At 45.6% G+C, this 19,906-nt stretch overlaps 1 protein-coding gene across 1 annotated transcript in view; it reads left to right on the top strand.

Annotated features, from left to right (window-relative positions):
* pelp1 (proline, glutamate and leucine rich protein 1) overlaps nucleotides 1-19,906 on the top strand; it is a 111,785-nt gene that overhangs the window by 47,572 nt on the left and 44,307 nt on the right. Inside the window, exons 12-14 of the mRNA XM_056300047.1 lie at nucleotides 7,389-7,539; nucleotides 11,385-11,547; nucleotides 12,149-12,204. Coding sequence (XP_056156022.1) covers nucleotides 7,389-7,539; nucleotides 11,385-11,547; nucleotides 12,149-12,204 — 370 coding nt within the window. The remainder of the gene's footprint in view (nucleotides 1-7,388; nucleotides 7,540-11,384; nucleotides 11,548-12,148; nucleotides 12,205-19,906) is intronic.

Raw genomic sequence — 19,906 nt, 5'->3', positions numbered from 1 at the left:
TTTTTTTGTTTTTTTGGTACTTCTACAAATTTGATCTAATCTGCACTAAATTTGCTACACATGCTCTTCAGAGTCCCCGATAATGGGTTGTGCTCAATGTTCCACACTGTCAGACAATAACAATCAAATTAATATTTCGATGAGGCTGACAAAACAGCCGTCCATAAGTTTTTGATGATGAGATTTATAAGCTATGAGTTGATACTACTACTATTATTATTGCTACTACTACTACTACTACTACTACTTTCGGCTCCTCCCATTAGGGGTCACCACAGCGGATCATCTGTTTCTCCAAAGGAATTGAATCGAGTGCAACTGGACTTGGTGTATACACACATACATATATATAAATATATATATATAGATATATATAGATATAGATATAGATATAGATATATACCAGGTCCAGTTGCACTCGATTCAATTCCTTTGGATAACCATGACCTGGATGAATGAGAACATTCACAGACATCATATGTTTCCATCTCTTCCTGTCTTCTGCATCTTCCTCTGTCACACCAGCCACCTGCATGTCCTCCCTCACCACATCCATAAACCTCCTCTTTGGCCTTCCAGTGGCCTGGCCTTCCCTCCTCTTCCCTGGCAGCTCCATATTCAGCATGCTTCTCCCAATATACCCAGCATTTCTCCTCCACACATGTCCAAACCATCTCAATCTTGTCTCTCTTGCTTTGTCTCCAAACCGTCCAACCTGAGCTGTCCCTCTAATATACTCATTCCTTTTTGGATGTTTTTTCCTCTTTTCTCCCCAATTGTACTTGGCCAATTACCCTGTTTTCCAAGCCGTCCCGGTTGCTACTCCACCCCCTGTGCCAGGATGGGGAGGGCTGCAGACTACCACATGCTTTCTCCAATAAATGTAGTCACCAGACACTTATTTTACCTGACAGTGAGGAGTTTCACCAGGGGGACGTAGCACATGGGAGGATCATGCTGTTCCCCCCAGTTACCCTCCTCCCTGAACAGGCGCCCCATCTGACCAGAAGAGGTGCTAGTGCAGCGACAAGGACACATACCCAAATCCAGTTTCCCACCCACCGACACGGCCAATTATGTCTGTAGGGATACCCGACGAAGTCAGAGGTAACATGGGGATTCAAATCCACGATCCCTGTGTTGGCAGGCAACGGAATAGACTGCTATGCTGCCCGGATGCCCCAATATACTCGTTCCTGATCCTGTCTTTCTTCATCAGTGAAAATCTTAGGATCTTCAATTCTGCCACCTCCAGCTCTGCCTCCCGTCTTTTCATCAGTGCCACTGTCTCCAAACCATATAACGTAGCTGGTCTCATAACCATCTTGTAAACCTTCCCTTTAACTCTTGCTGGTACCCCTCTGTCACAAATCACTCCTAACACTCTTCTCCACCCACTCCACCCTGCCTGCACTCTCTTTTTCACATCTCTTTCGCACTCCCCGTTACTTTGGACAGTTGACCCCAAGTATTTAAACTCGTACACCTTCATCAGCTCTACTCCTTGCATCCTCACCATTCCACTGTCCCCCCTCTCATTCACACATAGGTATTGTGTCTTGCTGCTACTGACTTTCATTCCTCTTCTCTCCAGTGTGTACCTCCACCTCTCCAGGCTCTCCTCAACCTGCACCTTACTCTCACTACAGATCACAATGTCATCCATAAACATAGTCCACGGAGACTCCTGCCTGATCTCATCTGTCAACCTGTCCATCACCACTGCAAACAAGAAAGGGCTCAGAGCCGATCCTTGAAGTAATCCCACCTCCACCTTGAACCCATCTGTCTCTCCAACCGCACACCTGTCACACTTCCCTCATACATATCCTGCACCACTCCTACATACTTCTTCGCAACTCCCGACTTCCTCACAATACCACACCTCGTATCTCGGCACCCTGTCATATGCTTTCTCTAAATCTACAAAGACAATGTAACTCCTTCTGGCCTTCTCTATACTTCTCAATCAGCATGCATTCGTCGCACCTGTAGAGCTCTTTCATGGCATGAAACCATACTGCTGCTTGCTGATCATCACCTCTCCACTTAACCTAGCTTCTATTACTCTTTCCCATATCTTCGTGCTGTGGTTGATCAACTTTATACCTCTGTAGTTACTACAGTCCTGTAGTTATTACAGTTCTCTTTCTGAAGGACGGGTATGTCAAGAGTGTGTTGGAGGTGAAGAGAGTGTCAGACAGAGTGATGAGTATGAAGCTTGAAATCGAAGGTGTGATGATGAATGTTATCAGTGCATATGCCCCGCCCCGCAAGTTGGTTGTGAGATGGAAGAGAAAGAGTGGAAAGGCAGTTGGTCCATATGAGATGCCTGTGGAGGCATGGAGGTGTTTAGGAGAGATGGCAATGGAGTTTTTAAGAAGCTTAACAACAATCTTGGAAAGTAATACCCTTTTCTCACTGGCCAAAAACCCCTGCTAACAGCTGCCTTTTTACATTGACCAAAGGCGGACAGTAGCGGGATTTTTGGCCAGTGGGAAAAGGGTATAAGAGGATGGCTCTTGGAGTGGAGAAGAAGCATACTGATACTAATTTTCAAGAATAAGGTTGATGTGCAGAACTGTAGTAACAACAACAACTACTACTACTTTTGGCTGCTCCCGTCAGGGGTCGCCACAACAGATCATCTGTTTCCATCTCTTCCTGTCCTCTGCATCTTCCTCTGTCACACCAGCCACCTGCATGTCCTCCCTCACCACATCCATAAACCTCCTCTTTGGCCTTCCAGTGGCCTGGCCTTCCCCCTCTCCCGCTACCTCTGAACATGGATGTGTTTTGTTGTAAGATAGAAAAATAGTAGGCTGATGAAACTTCCTTGTTTTTCCAGACATAGCCTCTTTTTGTGGCTTAAATCGGTCCAGCCAGGATTAATAGAATTCGCAAAAATGTCCAGGATTTTATTTTTCTTGTTCCTCAGACTGTGTAAATACCAGCAGCCTAATACACTGGGCATTTCCAAATATTGAATACTGCAATTGGGGATATTTCACAATGGCAATTTCTCAAACAATTTTTATTTCTCCAAGGCTGTACATGGTTAGAAACCTTAAGAAGTTAGCTTTTCAAACTTTTAAATGGAAATTGGGTAATTCAGTTATTAACAAGGTAGGAGGCATTATTTAATCAAAAGCTGATTTCACAACATGTACTTGTTTTGAAGCTGGTTTCACAACTTGTATTTGTTTTTTAAAATCTGCTTGTAATTTACTTTTTTTTCTAATTTTTTTGTCTTTTGTTTGTGTTTTTAAATGTGTAATTTTGCAACTGTGTGATTTTGTAACGGTGCTTTCTAATTGTTGCTGCCTATCTTGGCTAGGTCTCCCTTGAAAAAGAGGTTTGTAATCTCAACAGGATCCTCCTGGTTAATTAAAGGTTAAATAAATACATTTTAAAAAAAAGGTCACAGAATACGATGCATCACACATTTTAATACACCAGTATTGCCCTATACCCCAAGCTAGCAGGGCTGCAGAGCTCCAACAAACTCAGAGAATATTGTCAAATTTTTATTACTTTTTCAAAAAGGGCAAAAATTGGAAGTCTACACTATTGATTTCCCACCATAAATGTTCTCAGGAGTGGATTTGTTGAGTGATCCCGATAATTTATTTTTGGCACTGTGTCTGCATTGTTTAAATTCTGTACTTTGACTGATTCAATAATCTTGATGCATTCTGTCTTCGTAACTTATTAGTATATGTATAGTGTATATATACTCTTAACCAAGTAAACTGTTTTGTGTTGTTTTGTTTAACCAAAGAAAGTTGAATCAGTTCAACTGGACACAACGTTTATTGAGAGAAACGTTTGATCATCATGTAAGTGACCTCTTCAGTCTCACCTGACTGCAGGTATCCCACCCTTATAAACAATACTGTACAATACAGTGCAATACAATACAGTACAATACAGTGTAATACAGTGCAATATAATACAATACAGTACAATACAGTGCAATACAATATAATACAGTACAATACAGTGTAAAATACAGTGCAATATAGTACAATACAGTGCAAAAGAGTACAATACAGGGCAATACAGTACTATACAGTGCAATAGAGTACCATACAGTGTAATACAATATAATACAGTGTAATACAGTGCAACAGAGTACAATACAGTGCAATAGAGTGCAATACAGTGTAATACAGTACAATACAGTGCAAAACAACGTAATAGTGCAATACAGTACAATACAGTGTAATACAGTGCAATACAGTACAATACAGTGCCTAATGACCAAAACCAAAGACCAGTTTCATATGCAATATGGATGTGACCATTGATTATGTGTACTATTCACAGAGGATAAGGAATCGTTACAATCACAGTACTGTAAGATGGCGACAGACGTATAACGACTGAAACCAACCATTAGTTTCATGATCAAATATGGGTTTGCCCATTAACTAGACTTTCGATGGCCATGTGTACTATTAATAGAGGATTGGGGAATAGTTGCCATCACAGCATTGTAAGATGGAGACAGATGTACTCTTAGCCCCCCTCTTGCGATTCAGGGATTGTCGTTCCCTTTTAACATAGATGGCCTCTTTGACTCCCTGTTCAAACCAGCGTTCCTCCCTATCAAGGATGTGCACATCCTCATCCCTGAAAGAGTAGCCACTGGCCTGTAGATGATGTAGACTGTGGATTCCTGGTACTTAACAGGGTACACTATATTGCTCTGTTTGTGCCAGGGGACCTGATCCTTGGGGTGGACCAACTTCCGGTGCAGCGTGTTTGGGGGTTTAAAAGCAACTTAGACGCAGTGTTTTATAAATATGTGTCTCAACTTTTCTAACACTCCCGCCACATATGAATCACCGCTGGTTTATGTTTAGACAACTGTTGTCCTTCTCCTCTCTTTGATCGGCTGGTGCACTGTTTGGGCGTCTTCCTCTTCCTGGCTTTGACAAACGCGCAGTTAGGATAACCACACTTCACCAGGGCCTGTTTAATGTGGGATTTCTCCCCTTCCCTTTCTAGTACTCAAAGTCGCTTTACAATAAATGGAGTGAAACAAGACAACAGATGAACATAACAGAGACATACAGGGGTGGATGGGAAGGGGAGCTACGAGAGGGAGAAGCGGCAGCCACAGACGATGCCAGCAGTACTCGCCGACTTGGACAGATATAAAGGGAAATAAAAACAAACATCATAAATCACAGATACAGGTCAAGCGCTCAGTCCCCAGCTGCCCCAGACTAGGGATGTATGAGCGGACAGGAGGGCACGAGAAGGCAATGGAGAAAAGGTGTGTCTTGAGATGGGATTAGAAGAGTGGGAGGGATTCTGAGTCTCTAATCACTTGGGGAAGTGAGTTCCAGAGCCTGGGAGCTGCTCTGGAGAAGGCTCGGTCACAAAGCCGCGGAGGTTGGACCTGGGGGTAGAGAGAAGGGAGGCTGAGGTGGATCTGAGGGACCAAGAGGGTTGGTAGGGGGAGAGGAGGTCGGTGAGGTATGGTGGAGCCAGTTTGTGAAGGGCTTTATAAGTAAGAACCAGGAGTTTGTAATTGATCTGGTGGGAGATGGGTAGCCAGTGGAGGTCTTTTAGGACTGGGGTGATGTGGTGCCAGGATTTGGTGAAAGTTAAAAGTTGGGCGGATGCGTTCTGGACCAATTGGAGTCTCTTGATAGAGCTAGCACTGATGCCATAGAGGAGTGAGTTGCAGTAATCAAGGCGGGGGGAGATGAAGGCATGGATCAGTATCTCAGCAGCAGGGCAAGTGAGAGAGGATCTTATTTTTGCAATGTTGCGAAGGTGGTAGAAGGAGGATTTGACCATTTGGCGGATATTTGGCTCAAGGGAGAGGGTGGGATCAAGGATCACACCAAGGTTGCGTGCCTGGGGGGAAGGGGAGGCAGTAATGCCATCGATGGTGAGTGCAAGGTTGTTGATTTGACTGAGAGTGGACTTGGAGCCCATGAAGAGGAGTTCAGTTTTGTCACTGTTGAGTTTGAGAAGGTTTTGCTGTATCCAGACTTTAACTGCAGACAGACAGGAGTCGATGTGAGAGAAGGGTGGATTGTGAGGGGATTTGGTGCTGAGGTATATCTGGGTGTCATCAGCATAACAGTGGAAGTCCAAGTTGAAATGGCGGAGAATCTGACCAAGAGGGAGGATGTAGATGATGAAAAGGAGTGGGCCGAGTACAGAACCTGGGGGAAGACCTTGTGTGACTGTGGATTGAACAGAGGAGTGGTTGTGAAGTGAGATGACGTGTGACCTGTTGGAGAGGTAGGACTGGAGCCAGCTGAGTACAGTGCCTTCAATACCGACATCTTTCAATCTGGTGAGCAGGATGTTATGGCTCACAGTATCGAAGGCTGAACTCAGGTCAAGGAGGATGAGGCTGTTAAGGGCTCCAGTATTAGAGATGAGGAGGTCATTAAGTACTTTAAGGCAGTGGTTCTCAACCTTTTTGGGGTCCTGGACCCCCTGCGTATTTTTGATCTACCCTGAGGATCCCTCTATCTGATCTTGGGGGAGGGGGGTTGCAATTTGATAGAAACAGTAGAAACTGCATTTTAAATTGCCTTATAGCATTTATTCACTCTTTAGGGCAAAAATAAGAGCTTTCAGTTGTAACTTGGATATAGTTAACAAAACAGAATTCTTATGCAGTAACTTCCAGATATATGTAACAAAACAGAATATGTATTCAGTAACTTTCAGATATATGTAACAACAGAATTTTTATGCAGTAACTTTTAACAATGCAAACGGGAGCGAGATCTCTTATTAAAATACAATAAATTACATTTGTGAAACAGATGTAATTAGAGAAAAAAGTCCTGTTACCCTTTATAGGTAGAAAGGGAGAAAAGGTCACCAGGTTGTTGCCAGGTTTCAGTGAGCAGGATAAAGTCAAATTAATTATCAGTGATTGTTTCAGGTGGGATAAGGGCTTTGTTATTTAGTGATCGGGTGTTAAGGAGGGCAAGGTTGATGAAATAAGAGGGCAACGTAGCGGCAGCATGCTGGTGAGGTCTGAGTATGTGGTGGTTTATGGTAAACATTAACAATCAAGTGTTATAAGGGTGGGGTACTACCTGCAGTCAGATGAGACTGAAGAGGTCACTTAGATGATGATGAAACGTATCTGTCAATAAACGTTGTGTCCAGATGAACTTATTCAATCTTCTTTGGATGTCTTTCCTGGATTATTGAGCATGCATCAAGATGTTTTTGTTTGACATTTGTCACTGATGATTGCCCTCTTGGCAAGGTCTCTTGAGAAAGAGAGTTTTAGTTGCAATGACACTCGCAAGCTTAAATCAAATAAAAAATAATTAAAAAAACACATAAAAAGAAGTTGACACATACGGTATGTTCATGTCTCTCCCCCATTCCTAAAGCTCAGTTCGGGTCTCGGTCTACAAAGCCTTGGAACTCTGGGTGCAAGTTGCGGGAGCATCAGCCAGCATTCTTCAGGGAAGTGCCAGCATCTCAGAGCTCCTGTTGGGCCAGCTACTGGCTGACATCACACCAGCCACAGAATCTGTAAAGGTGACCTTACCAAGACTTTATTACCGAAACATATCATACCCTATCCTATCCACAAGCTCCTACCAGGTTTGTTATACCGTTTAGTTCATGAGAAGTTGAATTTCATCATGTATGTAGTGATCACTGATGTGCAGAAAGTTAGGGTGATCTTGCTGTACAGTGATGTGCAGCAAGTTAGAGTGATCAAGGTTAGAGATGTAAATGTGCTGACAAGCGAGGAGAGTGTGCTGAGAAGGTGGAAGGAGTACTTTGAGGGGCTTATGAATTAAGAAAATGAGAGAAAGAGAAGGTTGGATGATTTAGGGATAGTGAATCAGGAAGTTCAGTGGATTAGCGAGGAGGAAGTGAGGGCAGCTATGAAGAGGATGAAGAGTGGAAAGGCAGTTGGTCCTGATGACATACCTGTGGAGGCATGGAGATGTTTAAGAGAGATGGCAGTGGGGTTTTTAACTAGATTGTTTAACACAATCTTGGAAAGTGAGAGGATGCCTGAGGAGTGGAGAAGAAGCATACTGGTACCGATTTTCAAGAACAAGGGTGATGTGCAGAACTGTAGCAACTACAGAGGTATAAAGTTGATCAGCCACGGCATGAAGATATGGGAAAGAGTAATAGAAGCTTGGTTAAGAGGAGAGGTGACCATTAGCGATCAGCAGTACGGTTTCATGCCAGGAAAGAGCACCACAGATGTGATGTTTCCTTTGAGAATGTTGATGGAGAAGTATAGAGAAGGTCAGAAAGAGTTACATTGTGTCTTTGTAGATTTAGAGAAAGCATACGACAGAGGGAAGTGTGACAATGGTGAGGTGTGCAGTTGGAATGACAGATGGGTTCAAGGTGTTGTTGTGGGGCGTGTGCTCTGTTGTTGTGGGGTGTGTGCTCTGTTGTTGTGGGGTGTGTGCTCTGTTGTTGTGGGGTGTGTGGTCTGCTGTTGTGGGGCGTGTAGTCTGTTGTGGGGTGTGTTCTGTGTTGTTGTGGGTTGTGTGCTGTGTTGTTGAGTGTGTGCTGTGTTGTTGTGGGGTGTGTTCTGTGTTGTTGTGGGGTGTGTGCTGTGTTGTTTTGGGGTGTGTGCTGTGTTGTGGGGTGTGTGCTGTGTTGTTGTGGGGGGTGTGCTGTGTTGTTGTAGGGGGTGTGCTGTGTTGTTGTGGGGTGTGTTCTGTGTTGTTGGTGGGGTGTGTGCTGTCTTGTTGTGGGGTGTGTGCTGTGTTGTTGTGGGGTGTGTGCTCTGTTGTTGTGGGGTGTGTGCTGTGTTGTTGTGGGGTGTGTTCTGCGTTGGTGTGTGCTGTTTGCTGTGTTGTTGTGGGGTGTGTGCTGTGTTGTTGTGGGGTGTGTTCTGTGTTGTTGTGGGGTGTGTGCTCTGTTGTTGTGGGGTGTGTGCTGTGTGCTGTGTTGTTGTGTGCTGTGTTGTTGTGGGGTGTGTGCTGTGTTGTTTTGGGGTGTGTTCTGTGTTGTTGGTGGGGTGTGTTCTGTGTTGTTGGTGGGGTGTGTTCTGTGTTGTTGTGGGGTGTGTGCTGTGTTGTTGTGGGGGGTGTGCTGTGTTGTTGTAGGGGGTGTGCTGTGTTGTTGTGGGGTGTGTTCTGTGTTGTTGTGGGGTGTGTGCTCTGTTGTTGTGGGGTGTGTGCTGTGTTGTTGTGGGGTGTGTTCTGCGTTGGTGTGTGCTGTTTGCTGTGTTGTTGTGGGGTGTGTGCTGTGTTGTTGTGGGGTGTGTTCTGTGTTGTTGTGGGGGGTGTGCTGTGTTGTTGTGGGGTGTGTGCTGTGTTGTTGTGGGGTGTGTGCTGTGTTGTTGTGGGGTGTGTGCTGTGTTGTTGTGGGGTGTGTGCTCTGTTGTTGTGGGGTGTGTGCTGTGTGCTGTGTTGTTGTGTGCTGTGTTGTTGTGGGGTGTGTGCTGTGTTGTTTTGGGGTGTGTTCTGTGTTGTTGGTGGGGTGTGTTCTGTGTTGTTGTGGGGTGTGTGCTGTGTTGTTGTGGGGTGTGTGCTGTGTTGTTGTGGGGGGTGTGCTGTGTTGTTGTAGGGGGTGTGCTGTGTTGTTGTGGGGTGTGTTCTGTGTTGTTGGTGGGGTGTGTGCTGTGTTGTTGTGGGGTGTGTGCTGTGTTGTTGTGGGGGGTGTGCTGTGTTGTTGTGGGGTGTGTGCTGTGTTGTTGTGGGGTGTGCTGTGTTGTTGTGGGGTGTGTGCTGTGTTGTTGTGGGGGGTGTGCTGTGTTGTTGTAGGGGGTGTGCTGTGTTGTTGTGGGGTGTGTGCTGTGTTGTTGTGGGGTGTGTGCTGTGTTGTTGTGGGGTGTGTGCTGTGTTGTTGTGGGGGGTGTGCTGTGTTGTTGTAGGGGGTGTGCTGTGTTGTTGTGGGGTGTGTGCTGTGTTGTTGTGGGGGGTGTGCTGTGTTGTTGTGGGGGGTGTGCTGTGTTGTTGTGGGGTGTGTGCTGTGTTGTTGTGGGGGGTGTGCTGTGTTGTTGTGGGGGGTGTGCTGTGTTGTTGTGGGGGGTGTGCTGTGTTGTTGTGGGGGGTGTGCTGTGTTGTTGTTGGGGGGTGTTCTGTGTTGTTGTGGGGTGTGTGCTGTGTTGTTGTGGGGTGTGTGCTGTGTTGTTGTGGGGTGTGTGCTGTGTTGTTGTGGGGTGTGTGCTCTGTTGTTGTGTGCTGTGTGCTGTGTTGTGGGGTGTGTTCTGTGTTGTTGGTGGGGTGTGTTCTGTGTTGTTGGTGGGGTGTCTGCTGTGTTGTTGTGGGGTGTGTGCTGTGTTGTGTTCTGTGTGCTGTGTTGTTGTGGGGTGTGTGCTCTGTTGTTGTGGGGTGTGTGCTCTGTTGTTGTGGGGTGTGTGCTGTGTTGTTGTGGGGTGTGTTCTGTGTTGTTGGTGGGGTGTGTTCTGTGTTGTTGTGGGGTGTGTGCTGTGTTGTTTCGGGTGTGTTCTGTGTTGTTGTGGGGTGTGTGCTGTGTTGTTGCGGGGGTATGCTGTGTTGTTGTGTGGTGTGTGTGCTCTTTTGTTATGGGGTGTGTGCTGTGTTGTTGGTGGGGTGTCCTGTGTTGTTGTGTGGTGTGTGCTGTGTTGTTGTGTGGTATGTGCTGTGTTGTTGTGGGGTGTATGCTGTGTTGTTGTGTGGTGTGTGCTGTGTTGTTGTGGGGTGTTTGCTGTGTAGTTGCGGTGTGTGTGCTCTGTTGTTGCGGGGAGGTGCTCTGTGATTGACCTTCCTTGCTGCTCACTGCTGCTGTAAGTAGAGTTGGCAGTCGAGTCGTCCCCAGGCCCAGCCACACCCTTTTAAATATCATAAAACACGGTATCCATAATTATAGTGAGAGACATGCTGACGTGAGGGGAACTAGCTGAAATATTGGAGACATCCTGACGTGAGGTGAACTAGCTGAAATATTGGAGACATCCTGACGTGAGGGGAACTAGCTGAAATATTGGAGACATCCTGACGTGAGGGGAACTAGCTGAAATATTGGAGACATCCTGACGTGAGGTGAACTAGCTGAAATATTGGAGACATCCTGACGTGAGGGGAACTAGCTGAAATATTGGAGACATCCTGACGTGAGGGGAACTAGCTGAAATATTGGAGACATCCTGACGTGAGGTGAACTAGCTGAAATGTTGGGAGACATCCTGACGTGAGGGGAACTAGCTGAAATGTTGGGAGACATCCAGATATGAGCGGAACTAGCTGAAATGTTAGAGCACTTCCGAGGGGCACAATTATTTCATGTGGATTTTGATTTTTTTAGTTTGGTCCATCTCAAAATTGAGAGTGTATCTCTAATAGACTGACTTTTGTAAAGATACAAGGATTGAGACTATTTCAGTGGACACGTTGTGTGACATTTTATGTCCTTCTTGTAAACCCCCTCCCCACCCCCAGCTTCGGGCAGCTCAGTCAGCTGGAACTGATCTGGTAACCTCGGGTGGAAAGCCTGGTCCCCGACGGACTAAACCACTGGCTATGGTAGATGGAGGCGGGTCTTCCCTGCAAAGAAAAGGAGACCTTTTGACCAATCAAGACACTTGTCTGTCAGCCCTACGAGGTGAGATGTTGCCTACATTGGATTTATTCACTGGGCTGGGATGGTTCACATCCTATTTTAAATGTTTCTTGATTTGCTTGATTTGTAGATGTGCATAGTTGGTTAGTATCACTATTTTTGTTTTGTTTTTTTTTGCATAATCTTTCAAAGCTAGCCTTACAATTACCCCCTTGTCATTAACATGGTAATTAAGATAGCCTCCATGGAAGTTGCAGCAGGTAGGCCTACGTATGTACTCAACCAATCATATTATAGCACTTATGCCAGTTGTGTCCCGTCTGACATAATAAAGTACTGATTAGTTGTAATGCAATGTAATGTAATTAGTTGAGTAAGTTACCTCAGCAGAGTTACAGTGAAAACCTGCAGGACAGGACAAGGGGGTGCTGGAGGACTGGGTAGAGAAACACTGCCATGAGTGACAATGATGATGATCCATTTTACAGTAGACCTGAGGGTGTTTTATTTCAGAATGAAGTATATTGATGTTGACCTTTGATCATTTTCTGTTGAATTGGTCTCCTTCAAATTTGTCACAGTAACACTTTTTTCTTTTCCTTTAATTCGTCACAGTAACACTTTTTTCTTTTCCTTTTTACAGCACTGCGACAGATTATCCTGACCAGTGGCACGCTGCTAAAGGAGGATATACACAAGGTAAGGTACCTTCTGTGTCTGCCATCAGGTCTCCAAGCTGATCACTTTTTACTATCATTTACTGTCTCGTCGGTCTTTTATTTCACTGAGAGACCAAAAGCACACATGCAGGTTTCACAGGCATCCTACAAAACCTAGAAATATTTATACTAGTTTCCCAGTCATGGAAAACAACTGGAAATTTATCAAATTTCCTGGAAATATCGAAGTCATTGGAAACTGTAAAGTTAGGATATAAAACTGTATATTTGATCAATTGTATGGCATATATTAGCATGGCGACAGGCAATGGGTGCTAGTCCATGAATACTGGGATGGTATCCAGCACTTTACCTGTGCCCCGTCCAGAGGGTTAGTGTTGTGTCAGGAAGGGCATCCCACATGAAAGTTTGCCAAATAAATATGAGGATTGGCAAGACCATACCAGATCAGTCAAAGCCCAGGTTAACAACAGCCACCACTGGAGCTGCGCCCTCACAGGGTACCGATGAAAACTATAAAATCTGCTGTGGTGACCCCTGAGAAACAGGAAAAGAGCTGAAAGAAAAAGATATGGCATATTTTAGCATTACTGTAGCGGAGATGTCTTAGTCAAAGCCATATTTTTATACACCAAGATTGCACCAAAATGTGTTTGAAGTTAAGGGGGTATTTTCTCTGAAATGCAAAAAGTTACTCAGTCCATTTAGAAACTGGGTTTACACTGAATAACACTGACGCAATGGCTGTCATGTGTATCCAGGCAAAAGTCATGGAAAATGCCATTGGTAAAAGGGATTGGAAAATGATTCCCTAAAAGGAGAGAGAACCCTGGCGTGATATGAAAAAACTTCAGTTGACAGGAAGTTGATAAATGCAGTGTCATTCATCATTTCAAAACAAAGTTCTTATTCAAGCAACAGTTGCAGGATCATTCATACACAAATTACACAATGTTATTGTAGTGGGATAAAGTGGGCTCTGAGTCCCTTTCTTGTTTGCAATGGTGATGGACAGGTTGGCGGATGAGGTCAGGCAGGAGTCTCCATGGACGATGACATTGTGATCTGTAGCGAGAGTAGGGTGCAGGTTGAGGAGAGCCTGGAGAGGTGGAGGCATGCACTGGAGAGAAGAGGAATGAAAGTCAGTAGGAGCAAGACAGAATACCTATGCATGAATGAGAGGGAGGACAGTGGAATGGTGAGGATGCAAGGAGTGGAGGTGACAAGTTGTATGAGTTTAACTATTTGGAGTCAACTGTCCAAAGAAACGGGGAATGCAGGAGAGGTGAAGAAAAGAGTGCAGGCAGGGTGGAGTGGGTGGAGAAGAGTGTCAGGAGTGATTTGTGACAGAAGGGTACCAGCAAGAGTTAAAGGGAAGGTTTACAAGATGGTAGTGAGACCAGCTATGTTCTATGGTCTGGAGACAGTGGCACTGATGAAAAGACAGGAGGAGGAGCTGGAGGTGGCAGAGATGAAGATGATAATATTTTCACTGGGAGTGATGAAGAAGGACAGGATTAGGAACAAGTCTATTAGAGGGACCGCTCAAGTTGGATGGTTTGGAGACAAAGCAAGAGAGACAAGATTGAGATGGTTTGGACATGTGTGGAGGAGAGATGCTGGGTATATTGGGAGAAGGATGCTGAATATTGAGCTGCCAGGAAAGAGGAGAAGAGGAAGGCCAAAGAGGAGGTTTATGGATGTGGTGAGGGAGGACATACAGGTGGCTGGTGTGACAGAGGAAGATGCAGAGGACAGGAAGAGATGGAAACATGATCCGCTGTGGCGACCCCTAACAGGAGCAGCCGAAAGTAGTAGTAGTAGTGGTAGTAGTAGTAGTAGTAGTATAGTATAGTATATGAAAGTGGACCAAATATGATTGGAAAAAAATCTAATTTTTGCATCCATATTGCCCTGAGAAAATCAATCTGGTTCACATGTAGCAGATGAGTTGGAGTAGGGCAACATTTTTCTTGTAATGTGATAGGTGTGAATGTGATCATTAGATAAACTTTTTTTTTTTAAAGGCAAAAACAAAAAAAAAACAAAAGCGGGTTTTCAAGTGATATCACTATTATAATGACTAATGAGTCTGCATGTTGTCCCTGTGTCTGCCTGGGTTTCCTCCCACCATCACCAGACATGCATGTTAGAGTTACTACTCCTGTTTCTGCCCCTGAGCAAGGCAATGGAAAGAAGTGGAGTTGGTCCGCGGGTGCTGCAGCTGCCCACTGCTCCTATACAATAGGATGGTTACATGCAGAGACACATTCATTGTAACCCACAGTGACAAAATAAAGTAGCTTTATTTTTTCTTCCTTCTTAGTTCTTTTTCCTCTTCCTCCTGCTCATTTTCAGTTTCTTCTTCTTCTTCATTACTGGAAAGGTCTATGATTGCTCATGTGTTTAATGTTCAGTGAAGTGATGACAAAGGTTATTTGAAGGGAAAGAACCTGCCAACCTGAAACTGAAACAGAGACAAAGCCAACAGGCAGGAAGAGGAGGCCGTAACACCCCCCCACACACACACACAAATCGGGGACCATAAAGGACCCGAAACTAACAGGCACAAGAACAAAACAAGCAAGACACAAACAAATCAAATAAAAAAACGAAAACAAAATACTGGTCTAACCTGGGACAACCTCCGCCTCCTCCAGTCACCTCCCCTAACGGACCCCCACCCCTCAGCAACCAACGGCCCAAGGAAGCAAATTTTAAGAGGGGCAAGAGAGCCAGAGGACGGAGACAGAGGAGGTAGGGAGACAGAGACAGAAGGACAGTACAAACAACACAGAACACCAATACTAGCCATGCCCTGACCCAACTCAGGGAGCAGGGGCACAGGAAAGAGCATCCACCACAACATTGTCTAGCCCCCTAATGTGATGCACGTCCAAGTGGTACGCCTGCAAAAACAGGCACCACCGCATGACCCTTTGATTTGGGCAGAGCATGGACCTCAGGAACACAAGAGGGTTATGGTCTGTATAAACCACTAACGGAACCACCCCTGATGCCACATAAACCTCAAAGTGGATCAGCGCCCAGACCAGCGCAAACACCTCCTTCTCGATCACCGAGTAGTTTAGCTGGTAGGTGTTGAACTTTTTAGAGAAGAAACTAACGGCTCGATCCAACCCCAAACCATCTGCATGAAGCAGCACAGCACCAGCCCCAACGTTGCTGGCGTCCACCTGGAGTAAAAACAGCAGATACATGCTGCCCGACTTCGACTGAGGTAGTGGACCAACACAGTCAATGATCAAGTTCTCAAAAGGTGTACTGATAGCAGGGATAGGATACAGTGGAGTACGTTTTATTACCTGATTAGGTTTTCCAGTCAGCTGGCAGGTATGGCACGTTCGAATATAGGCAGAAATATCAGCCTTTAACCGAGGCCAATAGAAATGACGCAAAATGCGATCAAACGTTTTCTTAACACCCAAGTGACCAGCCATGTCATGCAAAGCCTGCAAGACATTATTTTGGAATGCATGAGGCACTACAATCTGTACGACTGGATCTCCAACAAAACAATCCCCGTGAGGAACCCATTTTCTTACTAGTAACTGATCTTGGAGGTAATAGCCACCAGTGGCGCTCTCTACCTCACCAGCAGAGAACCTAGTCAAACAAGTCTGCCAATTTAGGGTCAGCTTTCTGTTCACTCATGAGTAACTGAACCGGGAAGTTTAGGTGATCACTGGAGTTATCAACCACTGGACAAGGGACCACCGGAGGACCCACAGCAGCCACGCGACTCATAGAGCGTGTTACCGCACAAGCTGGAAAAACCCCAGGGAAACACTTCTCACTGTCATCAGTGCAGAGGGGGACAAGCGAAACAACCAGAGGTGGGGAAACGTCACGCCAAACGCGCCCACCAGCTAGATTATTCCCCAAAATAACCTTCACCCCCTGGCATAGGCAACGAAGGCCTCTCCCTCTACCAGCTCAGAGGTAAATACGAGCCTATGTAAGGGAATCGACAAGGTGTTAAGTCCTATACCCCAGATCAGGACACTGTCACCTGTATCCGTCACCCAAGAAAAGGGCAGCACAGATGGAAAAACAAAAGATTCTGACACGCCAGTGTCATGCAATATTCTTACTGGCGCTTTCTCCTCACTGCCAACAATAGACACAAAGCCATTAGTAATGAATGGTGCATAATCTGAACCAGCCGGGGTTTTCTCGACTGGCTGCAGGTCAGGTGATAACACAGGAATAGACCAGTTGTCAGCTGAAACCGCAAGTACAGCAGGTTTCATCTTGGTGCTAGGCAGTGACTTAGAGGCCTTAGCCTTCAGGCAGGACATTCATCCTTCCAGTGACCCCTACCCTGACAGTAGTTACAGACTGTATGAAAGTCACCCTTCCCTCAGGAACCACCATCAGATTTAACAGATGGATACTTGTTCCCAGCACCATGTCTAGCATGGCGAGCCCCAAATGAACTCTCCTTCTCACTACGTCCCCAGTCACGAACACGCCCACCCCCCACCCCCCCTCCTCAAACAGCTCCTGTGCGTCAACATAAATTCATCAGCCAAAACAGCAGCCTCTTTGGCTGTATCTACCCCTTGCCCACCAAGATAGACTGTGAGATGCTCCAGAACAGAATCCCCAAATTACTCCAATATAACCAAGTGACACAACACATCAAATGTGGACACGTTAGAAGCAGTGCACCAGTGACCAAACTGCACAGTCATTTCACAGACAAAGTCAACATGAGATTGTTTATCCTTGCGTTTAAGCCTCTAAACTGCTGGCGAGAAGCCCCGGGGACGAGCTCATGAGCCCTCAAAATCGCAGTTTTAACTGTCATATAATCCTCGCTCTCAGTAGCGTTCAAAGCAGAGTAGGCTACTTGAGCTCTACCCATTAACACACTTTGTAGAAGCAGCACACGGTCCGAATCAGACCAACCTCTAGTCTCAGCAACTCGCTCAAATAATACAAAGAACGTATCTGGATCTTCCTCATTAAACTTAAGCACAAGCCACAGATTTGCAGTCATATCGCTCCCCCTAAGGGGTTCGGGAGTAGGAGAGCCCTCCACCATTTTACCTTCCCTGATCAACACCAAACGCTACCGTTGGAGTTCTAGTCTTAACTTTTTGAGCACATTCTTAGCTTCCTCCGCCTCTCTGTCTTTCTGTCGCTTAGCTCTATCAAACTCAAGTTGCATAAATAACAACTCCCTTTGTTGTTCAAACGTCAAATTACTACTCATAGGCAGAACAGCAGGTGACGTAGCTGACGTATGCGGAGGTGGACTAGCCTCACTCTTAATGACACTGGTCTCCTTAAGCTTGTCAGACAGATAAGATCTAAGACTCTCTTTGTTTCGGGAACCAGTTATCTTAATCTCAAAGGCCTCCGCAATTTGCATAAGCTGGTCTCTCATACATTTATCATGCAAGTCATTGGATGGCTGCTGGACAAACTCATCCACTAGAGTAGCCATAATAACCAAAATTGTGCGTATCGAGTAGCTATGACAACAGTATGTCTCACTCCTCCACCTGCAAACCAAAACGGAGGCAACCGTGCTAATCGCGTCAAGTGCAGGGACGGACATATCAAAGAGGAGTTTCCCCAAGCCCTAGATAACACACCCTAGTCTTCGTGCGGCTTCGTGGCAGGTATTTGTGCACTATATACCGCTGGCTCGCTCAGAATAACCAGCACTCTGGCTACTGTTAGAACCACGGCCGTGCTCCTGAGACAAGATGCTCTGACCACTAGCGCCACACAAAAATAACAAACAAACACCCAACGTACCCCAACAAAGGGAATATGCCACTTATGCCTACATGGGGATAATAGAAGGCAACAGCTCCGGGTAGCAACAAACCACCCCAAATCTCTAACCACTGCACAAGGAACAACCAACACTCACCCCTAAGACTGATGTCCCAACAGGTAGCAGAGCAATGTGTCCCCAGCCTGGGCAGATGGCTGGAAACAAACCGTGGTCCTCTCTCCAAGGCAGCACAAAAACGAACAGGCACAACAACTACACCCGCAAAATACCCAAATGGACTTATCTCCCAACAGCGCGCAACAAATGATATCACTGACAATATCTTAACCACTGCCAAGCAGTGAAACGAACAGAACGCACTAACAAACAAAAAGCAATAGGCTACTAGGGGCAGTAGGCTATAACGACGGCCTGGTTCAAACTCAGATCCCGAACGAGCCCCCACTTGTCACAATCCCGGCTCAAGGGAAGTAACAAAAGAAGGAAAACAAGTCGAGGTTTGCAATACCAATCAAAATATTTAATGATACAAAAAAAAAATGAATAAAGTTCAAAAAACAATGTCTTTGTCGGAGAGAGGAAGCGGTGGGATCCGGAAGTCTCAGGAAGCATGCAGAGCCCCTGGAAACCTCCCTCGGAGCACAGGAACAACAAAGCACGAAACCCGCCAACCTGAAACTGAAACAGAGACAAAGCCAGCAGGCAGGAAGGGGAGGCCGTAACAACACCAAGGAACTTGAAGCTCTTGACCCTCTCTACAGCAGTCCCATTGATCGTGATGGGGTCCAGCCTCCCCGCTCTCTTCCTGTAGTCTACAATCGGCTACTTGTTTTTGTCGATGTTGAGGGAGAGGTTATTCTCCTGGCACCACCTTGTTAGATTGTTGACCTCTCTCCTGTATGCCATCTCGTCATCATCAGTGATCAGGCCCATCACCGTCGTGTCGTTAGCAAACTTTATCGCCAAGTTGGAGCTATGTGTGGCCACGCAGTCATGAGTGTACAGGGACTAGAGGAGGGGACTCAGGACACAGCCCTGGGAGGCTCCTGTGTTGAGGGGCAGAGGGGCAGAGGTGTTGGAGCCCATCCTCACCACCTGGTGTCAGTTCGACCGGAAGTTCAGAATCCAGCTGCACAGGCTGGGGTTGAGTCCTAAGTCCCTGAGCTTGGTGTAGAGTCTGGACGGGACTATGGTGTTGAATGCTGAGCTGTAGTCTACAAACAGCATTCTCACATAGGAGTTCCTTTTCTCCAGGTGGGTGAGGGCGGTATGGAGTGTAGTGGCTATTGTGTCATCAATGGATCTATTTTGTCAGTAGGCAAATTGGTGGGGGTCAAGGGTGGGTGGTAACATGCTACATATTAGTCCCATAACAAGCCTCTCAAAGCAAACTCTATATTGTGTCGAGATAAATACCAAGTAGAGATGTTAATACATTACATATGTTAGTATGTCTGTTATGAAACTAACTGACACCAAAATTAACATTTCAACAACTATAATACTATTTTAAACAGCTGAAAATGGCCGCTGTCCAATGCCTGTAAATGCTGCAAGGCCTCGGTGGTAGTCATGGTGCGTCTGTAACCAGACATGTTGGAAATAATCAAAAATCAAGTTTAGACTGTTTCTCTGCACTGGAGGATGCTAGTGTGTTTCTAGGACAGAGCAATGAACCTCACGAAGCAAATGATGTGACCAACCCACGTCATAAATACTGACATGACGCACACCATCACGCACAAATTACGAGCCGTCATTTTGACGGCTCATGGTCGTTTTAGGAAGATCTGATCATAGCTTCTTTTTTTTTTGCAATTGATCCAAAACTAATTTCAATGCGAATATATGCAATTTTAGGAAAATTTAGGGAGCGGCAGGTCTGTCTTTTTGTTTTTCTCACAAAGTTATTAAACTTTGAAAATCCAAAATGGCGATAATGACT

The sequence above is a fragment of the Lampris incognitus genome, chromosome 20 (assembly GCF_029633865.1).
Source record: "Lampris incognitus isolate fLamInc1 chromosome 20, fLamInc1.hap2, whole genome shotgun sequence".
Lineage (NCBI taxonomy): Eukaryota > Metazoa > Chordata > Actinopteri > Lampriformes > Lampridae > Lampris > Lampris incognitus.
This window is presented reverse-complemented; position numbering and strand designations above follow the sequence as displayed.